General features: G+C 49.1%; 1 protein-coding gene across 1 annotated transcript in view; it reads right to left on the reverse strand.

The window, feature by feature from the left end:
* The window catches only part of LOC146194519 (uncharacterized), a 53692-nt gene that overhangs the window by 14766 nt on the left and 26736 nt on the right, over nt 1-12190 (reverse strand). Inside the window, exon 4 of the mRNA XM_084596580.1 lies at nt 473-556. Coding sequence (XP_084452706.1) covers nt 473-556 — 84 coding nt within the window. The remainder of the gene's footprint in view (nt 1-472; nt 557-12190) is intronic.

The raw sequence follows: 12190 nt of genomic DNA on the forward strand, positions 1-12190 counted from the left end.
GTGATATGCTCATGTAGGCAAATCGAATGGTTTTCCAAGCTTGAAATGCGAATGGATTAGTCGAATCGTCTTACATAAACCATGAATGGAAAAGGCCGGCAATAAGCACATATTGATAGTACCAAAAAGGCTATACGGTGGACTATGAACGATGGTCCAGCAAAAAAAAAAAAAAAATGAAGCACATTCCACAAAATTCAATGTAGACCCTATATTGATGCCCATGTTTTCTCTCATTAGCTCATCCTCGGTCAAATGATGGTCTTCTGCTTAGGTAAGATTTCTGCCTTTAAAAATGCCCTCTTACATAATTTCTTGATATGAAAACTGCTGTTGTGACGAGATTCATTACTTTTGCTGTACGAGTTGATATGAAAATATTCGCAGCTGATTAAAACAATGATTGCTTATACTTCCGGATTGTGCGCAATAAGAATCATAATTTTGTTAATTCAGGCTACACTGTACTCACCGTTACCGGCGTAGCGATGACGAAGCACAGCGCAGCTTGCACAGTCGACGTAAATTGTGTAAAATTCTTCGAAAGGGTTTTTTTCTGAAAGAAAAACAACAAAACCGCGAAATGATCGGTGTGTGTTGGGGGGGGGGGGGGGAAGGGGGGATAGGGTGGAAGGCAGGACAGCTTAGCAAAAAGAACTGCCACTCAAGGTATATGAATTCCAATGTCTGAAGCAACCTCTTGCTGCCATTCTAAGCCTTTGCTTAATAGACAAATGACATATTCGTCAGTGTCTCTTTTAAACGTTTTGCTATAATTTAGTCAACACTCACTGCGCTGTAAAATTGACCGTTATGCGTAGAATATCTAAATAGTTATAGCCATACCCGTAAAACATTCAGTCAGTGCGATTTATTTATAATTCATAAGCTGGCAGACATCCCCTATATTATGTACTTAAGAAAGCAAATTTCAAGATTTTCGCCGCTCACGAGGTACCACGATAGATTCAAGTACTTGTATATGATCGTTCACAATAAGATGAGCATTGACAGCAGAAAGTACACAGCACTTCGCCGGTCATTCAAAGCAAGCTTCAACATCATCATCATCATCATCAGCCTGACTATACCCACTGCAGGGCGAAGGCCTTTCCTATATTGCTCCAAATCACCCGCTCCCTTGCGAGCTTCATCCACTTGACCCCTGCGAACGTTTTAATCTCATCCACCGACCTAATTTCTGCCACCTCCTGCTACGCTTTCCTTCCCTTGGAATAAAGTTTGTTACCCTAAGCGACCATCGGTTATCCTTTCTTCGCGCTACATGTCCTGCCCATGCCCGTTTCTTCTTCTTGATTTCCATTAGAATGTCAGTGACGAGTTATTTCTCTGACCCACTCTGCACGTTTCCTCTCTATTAACGTTATCCCTACCATTTTTCTTTCCATAGCCATCTGCGTTGTCTTCAACTTCAGTAGAACCCTCTTTGTTAGCTTGCACGTTTCAGCTCCGTAGGTAAGTACGGGTAAGATGACCGTTCTGTATACTTTCCTCTTGAGCGATACCGGTAAGCTGCTAGTCATAATCTGGGAGTGCATGCCAAATGCGCTTCATCCCCGTCTAATTTTTCTTCTTATTTCCCTTGAATAGTCCTGATCTGCGGTTACTACCTGTCCTAAATATATGTATTAGCCTTCTACTTCCACTTCGCTACCCATCGTAAACTGCTGTTCCCTCTCTAGGCTATTGAACATTTATTTATTTGCCCTCAGGGCCCTGGGGCATTACAGAGGGGAGTGGGATAGCCATAAAAGTATATGAAAGTACAGCAAAGTTACAAAAAAAATACAAGTACACAAAAAACATGCACAGAAAGAAAAAGGAAAACAAAACTTCAGAATGCAGTGGGGATAAGGAAAAACTATTGCCGCGAAACCTTCAAAACTATATTTGTTGTTTTTCAACAGCCGCCATACAGGCTTATCTTTATGATTCTGGATCGCGTATCAGTTCCGTAATCTTTGTTAATGCTCGATGTCGGGAGTCGCACCTTTATCAGTTTCGTTGTAGCGCAAGATGCACCGAGATCGATCTCGAAGATTCCGGCCACTCGTGTGTCTATCCACAATGTTCTAGCCCGTGCTGGTAGCTGTTTGCTACGTTATCTAGATTGTTCTGTGCAGCCTTTAAATTGAGCGTTGACGAGTGTGACAAGCACTCTTTGTTCGACGCTCGACCAACACGTTTGCTGCTATTGCCGCCGCCGAGTTGCTTAGTTCTTTTGCGGGCCTAAGTCAGCCCAATAAAGAGCTAATTTCCGTACCATCAAGCCTGTGTCTTCATTTGTGTCATCGACCCTGGTCACCACCACGTGACATCTGGTGGAGTTGCTGCCCTGGATCCTTTAAGCGAAGACCTCTGCCTTATTCCTGTCGTCCTCGAATACCAACCTACAGGTCACCGAGCCAGCCACCGACTCCAAGGCCTACAACCCGTACACGGTATGCTGCCTTACCCCATTCGATCTCGGAAGGCATCGACGCTGACAATGGCCCAGCCTACAGCACCGGTTGTTTTCGTCCAGCTCCAGGAGCCCCCTGCTTCCATGGACGACCGGATGAAGATTAGAGAGAATGGATGGACCTTTTTGATCATGTGGCAGAATTCGACGGCTGGAACGACGCCGCGAAACTTAGGCAAGTCTACTTTGTTCTCCAAGGACATGCCCGAGTTTGGTTCCAAAATCACGAGGCAACTATGAAGGATTGGGAGACATTCAAGGAAGCGTTTCTGACTGCCTTTTCAAGCGTCGTCCGAAAGGAAAGAGCCCAGGCCCTCCTTCAGTCAAGCCTTCAAATCCCTAACAAGCCTGTCCTGGCGTACGTTGGGGAGATGAAGTGCCTCTTTCGCCGCGCCGAGCCTAATATGACCGAAGGTGAGCGAGTCAAACTTTTATTGCGAGCCGTTAAAGAGTCGCTCTCTGCGGGTCTTGTGCGAAATCCGCCAAGACCTGTGGCGGAATTTGAAACAGAAGCATCGACCATCGAGAAGACGTTGGACAACCGGATGCGCCATTACGAGCGACCACTTCAACCGGACTACTCAAGCCACTACCCCAGCGCATCTACAAGCGGAGAGAACCTTCGGGACCTCATCCGGGAGATCGTGCGAGAGGAGCTCCGCCCACTGATGCCACCATCGCAACAACCGCAGGTGACGACGCTCGCGGTCGTCGTCCGTGAAGAAGTCCAGCAGGCGCTGGGCGTTCCTCAAGCGACGGCTGTAACTGTTCCAGCACAAAAAGCAACAGCGATGAACTACGCTGGTGTATTACGTCGCCCTGCGCCCCGACGTGATGACTTTCCGAGCCCTCGCTGCTACCGTCCTGTTCCTGAAAACTGCCCCTTGGCTCCCACCCGCCATGCCTACCAACAACCCCCAAGCCCCAGGAAGCGCGAGGCCTGGAGGACAACAAACAACCGGCCATTATGATTCCACTGCGGTGAGGCCGGCCACATTCTGCGGCACTGCCAGCACCGACGAATCGGTCTCCGCGGATTTGCAGTCGACGCTTCACGACAACGCCCAGGTGAATGACAGCGAGAAATCGACAACTATCTGTGTAGCTGTGAGATTGCGCCACCAAGCTGTCGATTCAGGTCTTCATCGCCGTACAGGGCCCGCTTTGCGTCGCCAGGACGTAACTATGACGATAGTGTGCGCGGAAGGTCCCGAAGCCCGCGCAGGGGGAACTAAACAAAGCAAGCTTTGGAGGTGAGGTTGCTCAACAACGAAAAGACGAACATCCTCCGCCGCCGACGACCTCTAACGAAGACGCAGCCATTTCACCGGCGCTCCACACGACGTCATCGACGAAAACACGACCAGAGTGCAAGCAGACACCGCCGCCCAGCGAAGTAACAACGTTATTCCCCGGTCATGACCTGAAGAAACGACGGAGCCGAGATCGGACACTAAGGCCTACGTGCAATGCGAGGACGCGAACAAGTGACCTCGAAGTTGATATCGACGGTGGCAGAGTCACTGCCCTAGTAGACACCGGAGCTGACTATTCAGTCATTAGTGGACCGTTAGCCTCTCAGCTCAGAAAGGTACCACCGCTTGGAATGGCCCACTGATTCGCACCGCAGGTGGCAACCTGATTACTCCATCGGGACGATGCACTGCAAGAATAGCCGTGAATGGGCGTACTTACCCTACCAGCTTTCTGGTCTTGCAGCAGTGCTCCCGCGACGTGATGTTAGGCATGGAAGTGGACATAGGGCTATCATCGACCTGCGATCCAAGCTCATCAACCTCTCTGCAGACAAAGCCGCTCCTCCTACGACGACGTCGACGCAACACATCGCTCTAAACGCCCTCGATGAAGAATTGACCGTCCCGCTCCGATCAAGCATCGCAGTCTGCGTAGGTAGCGCAAACATCGAAACCGCTGAAGGCATCATCGAAGGAAATATCCAATTGCTCTAAGAGGCATCGGGAAATTTCGAAGAGGTCAAGCTCAGGTGCTGGTAACAAGCTTCTCTGAAGAATACCGGCATCTCAACAAGGGTACGACGATGGCTTTTCTCGACGAATTAGCGGACCTCAAAGATTTATTCGCCCTCCACGACCAAACGCTGGAAGACGCACCGGACCTATTCCGTCACCCCACATTTGACATCAACCCGGCATTGACCCACAGCAGGAAAGACCAGATTCTCAGTCTTCTTCGAAGCTACGCGGAGTGCTTCTCGTCATCATCGAAGGTACGACAAACACCACTGGCCAAGCACGGACGAACACGCCCGACCTCTGCACCAAAGCCCATATCGTGTATCGCCGCGAGAACGTCAGGCCATACGCGATCAAGTTAAGGAAATGCTGCGTGATGACGTAATCCAACCATCGAAGAGCCCCTAGGCGGCACCAGCCGTTTTGGTGAAGAAGAAAGACGGAACACTTCGCTTCTGCGGTGATTACCGCCGCTTGAATAGCATTACTAAAAAGGAGGTCTACCCGCTTCCCCGCATCGACGACACTCTCGACCGGTTCTGCAATGCAAGGTACTTCTCATTGATGGACCTGAAGAGCGGATATTGGAAAATTGAGGTCGACGAAAAAGATCGCGAGAAGACAGCATTCATCACACCGGCCAGGTCTTTTTGATTTCAAGGTGATGCCATTTGGCCTCTGCTCCGCACCAGCCACATTTCAACGAGTAATAGACACAGTTCTGGCAGGCTTGAAGCGGCAAACTTGTTTGGTATATTTGGACGACGTTGTTGTCTTCTCGTCAAACTTTGAAGACCACCCAAAAAGACTACAGACAGTGCTGGAAGCCATCAAGTCTTCGGGACTAACGCTAAAAGCAGAGAAGTGTCACTTCGCCTACGAAGAACTCTGGTTCCTAGGTCACATCGTTAGTAAGGACGGTATTTGCCCAGACCCGGAAAAAACAGCTGCAATCGCACAATTCCCACCACATGCTGACAAGAAAGCTGTGCGCCGATTCCTTGGGCAGTGCGCTTATTACCGACGATTTGTCAGAAACCTTTCGCGGATCGCCGAACCGTTGACGCAGCTTACAAAGGCTGACGTACCTTTTAAATGGGAAGCGCCGCAAGGAGAATCGACGAACTAAAGCGCCGCCTGCAATGCCCTCCTGTACTTGACCAGTTTGATGAAAACACCGAGACCGAAATTTATACCGACGCGAGCAGTGTGGGCCTTGGAGCCGTTCTCGTCCAGAAGAGTGCCGGACAGAAGAAAGTAATCGCCCACGCGAGCAGGACCCTCACAAAAGCCGAAGTCAATTACTCGACAACCGGGAAGGAGTGCCTCGCAATCATCTGGGCCACTTCTAAGTTTCGTTCATGCCTATACGGCCGACTATTCAAGGTGGTAAGCGACCATCATGCGCTCTGCTGGCTGGCTAATTTGAAAGATCCCTCCGGCGGCCTTGCCAGATGGAGCCTACGACTTCAAGAATTTGACTTGACTGTAGTCTATAAGTCGGGCCGGAGGCATTCCGACGCAGACTGCTTATCCCGCCCTACCGTCGACGCTCCCCCGAAGGACCATGACGACGACGCCTTTTTAGGACCTATAAGCGCCAGCAATTTCGCAGAACATTAGCGATCAGACCCTGAGCTGAAAGCGCAAGCCGATTACTTAGATGGAAAGACCACTTCCCCTCCTGGTGTGTTCAGGCGACATTTATCATCGTTCGCGTTAAGCAATGGCCTCCTTGTGAAGAAGAACTTCGTACCAACAAGACCGCGCAGCTTCTTGTAGTGCCGAAAAACTCCGGCAGGAAATTCTGCAGGCGTTGCACGATGAGCCCACAGCAGGCCATCTCGGATTTGCGCGCACGTTGCGTCGAATCCAGAGAAGTATTACTGGCCGCGAATGCCTGCTGAAGTTGCCCACGACGTGAAGACATGTGAGTGCCAACGACGCAAGACGCCGCCTATCAGACCAGCAGGACTACTAAACCTGATTCCGCCCCCAGACCTGCCCTTTCAACAAATTGGAATGGATCTCCTCGGCCCCTTTTCAGCTTAGTCTATGGGTAACAATTGGATCATCGTGGCCACTGACTACCTTACCCCTTACGCTGAAGCAAAAGCACTACCCATTGGTACCGCGGCAGCAGTCGCCAAATTTTTTGCCGAACAAATGCTCCTGCCACATGGCGCCCCAGAGGTGCTCATCACGGACAGGGGAACGGCGTTTACGGCATAGTTGACGCAAGTCATCCTGGAATACAGTCATACAAGCCATCCACGAACAACTGCGTACCATCCTCAGACCAATGGCCTTACGGAGTGCCCGAATAAAACGATCGCGGACATGATCGCCATGTATGTCGACGCTGAACATAAGACCTGGGACGCCATCTTGCCGTACGTGATCTTCGCGTATAACACGGCAGTAAGGAGATGACCAGAACGACCCCGCTTAAGCTTGTGCACGGCAGGGAGCCCACGACGGCGCTCGGCGCAATGTTGCCGCACGTAACCAACGAGGACAGCCTTGACGTCGCCGCCTACCTGCAGCGTGCAGAGGAAGCCCGACGACTCCCACGACTACGTATTAAAGACCAACAGCGCACCGACAGCCGACGATACAACTTACGACGATGCCACGCAGAGTACAATCCAGGAGACCAAGTGTGGGTTTGGACACCATTTCTCCGTCGCGGATTAAGCGAAAAGTTGTTGCGTCGATACTTTGGGCCGTACAAAATCATTCGCCGCGTCGGACCACTGGAATATGAAGTCATTCCCTACGGAACGTCAGCATCACAATGGCGACGCGCACGCCCAGAAATTGTACATGTTGTAGGACTGAAGCCATATTACGCGCGTTAAAGAAGCTGTGGCGTTTAAACTTTGCAGTGTTCATGTTTAAGTTGCTTTGTTTTGGAACATCGAGGGGATGTTTTTTTTAAGGGGGGAGTAATGCCGCGAAACCTTCAAAACTGTATTTGTTGTTTTGTAACTGCCGCCAGCATACCGGCTTATCACTCTGATTTTGGATCGCGTATCAATTTTGTAATCTTTGTTTGTTAATGCTCGATATCTCGAGTCGCACCTTTACCAGTTTCGTTGAAGCGCAAGATGCACCGAGATCTATCTCGAAGATTCCGGCCACTCGTGTGTCTTTCCATAATGTTCTAGCTCGTTCTGGTAGCTGTTTGCTACGTTATCTAGATTGTTCTGTGCAGCCTTTAAATTGAGCGTTGACGAGTGTGACAAGCATTCTTTGTTCGACGATCGACTAACACGTTTGCCGCTATCGCCGCCACCGAGTTGCTCAGTCCTTTTGCGGGCGCAAGTCAGCCCAATAAAGAGTTCATTTCCGTACCATCAAGTCTGTGTCTTCATTTGTGTCATCGACCCTGGTCACCACCACATGACACTATGTTCAGGAAGTAAAGGGCAAATATTAACATAGTAACAAACATAGATGTATGCAAAGAAAAACAACGGCTTTGCGAAATGCATCGTTATCTGGTATACATGCGATATCATGGGGAAGGTGATTCAAACTGACACAAGTTCTGGGTATGGATGAGTCATGGAAACATTTTGTGTGACCAGATGGAACCGCAACTTTATGGCGGTGATCAATGCGCACTGATATGTAAGATGGTCTTGTTAGTAATCTTTCTTTCAGGTAGCTGTTGTGGTAAGTTTTACGAAAAGAGATAATGGCGCTACTGATCTGCGGTGAGATAGAAGTGGAAGGGACAAACTTGATTTCGTGGCAGTTACACTACTTGTTTTGTGATACTTTGACAGTGTTAAGCGACAGGCGCGGTTCTGCACAGCGTCCAAATCGGAAACGAGTGAATCAATGCCAGGGCTCCAGATGCAAAATATTCTAATTTAAAGCGTACCACAGTTTTATAAAGCAATAATTTTAAAAAACTGGATGAACGAGAGAAATTTCTCCGAAGGTACCCTAGTATGCGATTTGCGCGTTACTTATGATATATTCAACGTGGGGTTTCCAAGATAGGTTAGAAGAAACGTAAACACCTAGATACTTGCAACAATGCACAGTCTCAAGAGAAACATTGTTAATCTGATAAGCATTAGGTATGCTGGAACTACGAGAAACTATTAGAGAAACGAGAGAACTATTATCTTAGTCTTCTGCACATAGATTTTCAAGCCAACTTTTTTACTTTTCATGTCTAGGTCATCAATGACTCTTTGCCATTCATCTCCTGAAATACCAAGGTACATACAGGTAAATACAGACGAGCCAGCGCCACCCGTTTTAAGTGCAATTCGCCTTATTAAACTCATAGTTTGAAGTGCTTGCTTTTTTGCCTGAGAAAGCCAAGCAGTCGCTGATCCTTATTGGTGAACTGTTAAGCCAGAATTTTCAGGCTCGAACATTCTTTTATTGGGGTGACTGATAGAGAGAGACGGATTGGATTTGGGGTGAGTTTACGGCGTCCCCAGCGTTTGGCGACTGACGTTTATGAAGTTTTACACACAGAAAGTTGAAGGCCAATGGAGGATGAGTAATCAGAGGTTACGTCTAATGCTGACTGAAGGGCAGCCTCTTGAGTGAGAAGATCATGGTGAGTGCTCCATACTGTGATATCATCTGCGTATTGCAAAAACGTGATTTCAGGGATATCATGTAAGCGCCACTTTAATGGGATGAAAGTAATATTGAACAACGTCGGGGACAATACTGATCCTTGGGGCACCCCACGTAGTGAAAAGAATGAACCAACAGTGTCACCACTGAGGCGTATTTCAAATTTTCTTCCGTCCAAAATGATGCGACAAAAGTGCGTACTCTCGGAGGGAGATGAAGCATGTCAATGGCATTCAGGATTGCAGCATGACTGATGTTGTCATATGCCTTTTCAACGTCCATTGCTAATATGGTACGTACATTGCGGCTGCGGGTATGTGATAGAACTCCTGATGCCAAGAGAGCCAACCTGTCCTCTGTACCTATGTATGGACGAAATCCACTTTGAGCAGGGTGATAAAAACCGTGCTGTTCAAGCCACCAAGAAAGTCGTGTGGCTAGCATTTTCTCTGCGAGCTTGCAAAGCGTTGATGTTAAGGAGATTGGTCGTAAGTTGACGAGGTCTGTATGAGGCTTCCTAGGTTTGGGAATAGGGATCACGACAGCGCTTTTCCAGCTCTCGGGTACGACACCATCAAGCCACACTTTGTTTATGGTGTCTAGTAGTTGAGCAAGTGCAGCAGTACTGAGGTTCTTGTAAACCTCATACTGAATTGTGTCCAGGCCGGGCGCTGTTTTCCGTTTCGCATCGTCAATTGCAGCCAGCAGCTCACACATCGAAAAGGGGCTCGCGATTCCCTCTGCGTCGGCAGCAGATGGCAGTTTCCATTCGTCTGCAGGGATACCTGCCAAATTAAGATTTGCAGCTGAAGGAGGCAGTATATCGTATTTTGGGGAAACATTTCGAGCAGCTTCTTTGGCGAAATCGCCCGGCGACAGATTAGCCGCAAACCATGCTGTTGTTGCTGTGTCAGTAGAACGACGACCGTCTTCCATTGCACGAAACGTTCGCCAGAGTGAGACATTCGATGATTTAGCAGAAATTTGTTCACACCATGCATGCCACTGGCGTCGCGATAGATCGCGTTCATATCTCCGAACCTTCGCAGTAAGATACTACAGTCGTGTACGTGCCTGTCCCAAAGTAGGGTCTCGCGTAGCAGCCAGCTCAGCTTGACGGCGGGCTGCCCACAAGTTAAGCAGGCCGAGATCTGGTGCCGGTCGACCTACATCAATCCACGTAGTAGCCATAGCGCTGTTTAGTGCTCTCTGTATACGGTCAACAAGAAGTGACGGCGAATCTGAAGACATACTGTCGAGACATGAGCGAAAGGTGCCCTGTTTATCACAGAACATTTGCGGCGTAAAGGGCGGAGACGGGAGGGACGGAGATCGATGAGGATATGGTGGTGATCACTTCCCTAGCAGTCTGGGTCCATGTGCCATGAGGGAGGTCCCGCGCCCAACCACCACGTCAAGTCTGGAGCATAGGCAGCAGTACGTATGTGACGCACAGGCCGTGTTGCTGTCCCAGGGTGATTAAGCAGAACAAACAGGGCATCAGTGAAGGCGTCCCGCATACGCCTACTACGAGGGCTTGCAGTAGGATACCCCCAATCCGGGTGAGGGGCGTTAAAGTCGCCTCCGACTAAAATTGGACACCCAGGGTATTGCCGACGAACACTTAATAACCAGCCAAGATTAATACGGGAAGAGGCACCTCCAGCTGGTCGGACGTAATATGAAATAAGAACAACGGTTCCTTTCAGAAATTTCGCAGCAACTGCTACTACCTCTTAGTATGATGTGCACCAGTTTTCGAGAGAAAGGCGCACATGAGGAATACGCATTTCAACCTATACCGCCGCCTTTCTCGAGGGAGAAGCAGTCTGCACGCGACGGTCGGTCATTGAAGGAGACACGTAGCCGCTGAAGCCCGGAATAGATGGCAAGGCATTCGTTTCCTGGAGTAACATAGTTCACACCCGAAGCTTGTTAAATCGCAGTCTGGTCTTGCGCTCGGCCACCTTCGTGGAAATGCCTCTACAGTTCCACTGTAGCACACCAGGACGACCGGATTTCGCCATTTTCGTGTGCTAGTCCAAGCGCTGCAGTATCACTGATGTCAGGTTGGACAACTGGTTGATCATATAGCGGAGCAGCGATGTTGCAGAGTTATCATTTGGCGTTGTGGTACACTGGGAAGATGCAACAAATAGCCCTGTTGCGCGGGATGAAGGCGGCGGTGTTGGGCAATTACTTGATTTGGTGGTTACTTCTGCAGCTCGCCGACGTCGAGCAAGCATTTCGCGGTGTGTCGGAGCTTAGAGACTTCTACTAAGAGACGTTGATTTGCTCATCCACTACAGCCATATCAGTACGCCGCTGCTGTATTGGCTGTTGTCGACGGCGTTTCTTGAGCACCGTATCGTTAGACTTTGTCTTAACTGGAGGTGCATTCGAAGCGGGCTCAGGAAGCTCTGGCCACTCGTCATCATCCCACTGGAGAGCTGCAAAGCGATTAGACGTCTGCACTGGTGTAATGTCTTCTATTTGCCAACGCTTAGCGTCCCAAAGACGAGCGTTCTGCGTTGCCTTTTGCTTTGTCGGACAACTTGGAGATGTTATCTCGTGGTCGTTCGATTTGCAGAGGCTGCATCGGTACGTACCTTTTCCTTCAGACGCATCTTCATCGGCAGTAGCAAAAGGGCAAGATTTGCGCATGTACCCTGCCCGAAAACAGTTGTAACAGTAAACCACACTGTTTATACGGCCGCGGCTTTAATATGTAGCCGTTGTAGTACAGACAGGCTGGGAGTGTCGGAGGGCCTTGCAAGGTGATCATGCAGGAACGCCTCTTTCCTATGTGTCGGGCCTGTATGACTCGGTGCGTTGGGCAGTACAGCTCACGTTGAAGGGTGGTTTGATCTTAGTTTATGTCGACGTTGTAAACGACGCAACGCTGCAAGTCGGAGCCTTCAAGTAAATACACTTGCACAGGCACTGAGATCTCACTTTTCTCTTTTTCTGTGTTGTGTATCGCATACACGTACTACAAAGAGGTTGTTTCTTTATCCACAGTGTATTTTGAATCGATGCCAGCTGTCTTTTGAAATAAATTAATGAATAAATAATTTATAGCACTTTAAAATGCTACCTTCTC

Source organism: Amblyomma maculatum, chromosome 3 (genome assembly GCF_055883805.1).
Source record: "Amblyomma maculatum isolate TAMU_Amacu chromosome 3, ASM5588380v1, whole genome shotgun sequence".
Classification (NCBI taxonomy): Eukaryota; Metazoa; Arthropoda; class Arachnida; order Ixodida; family Ixodidae; genus Amblyomma; species Amblyomma maculatum.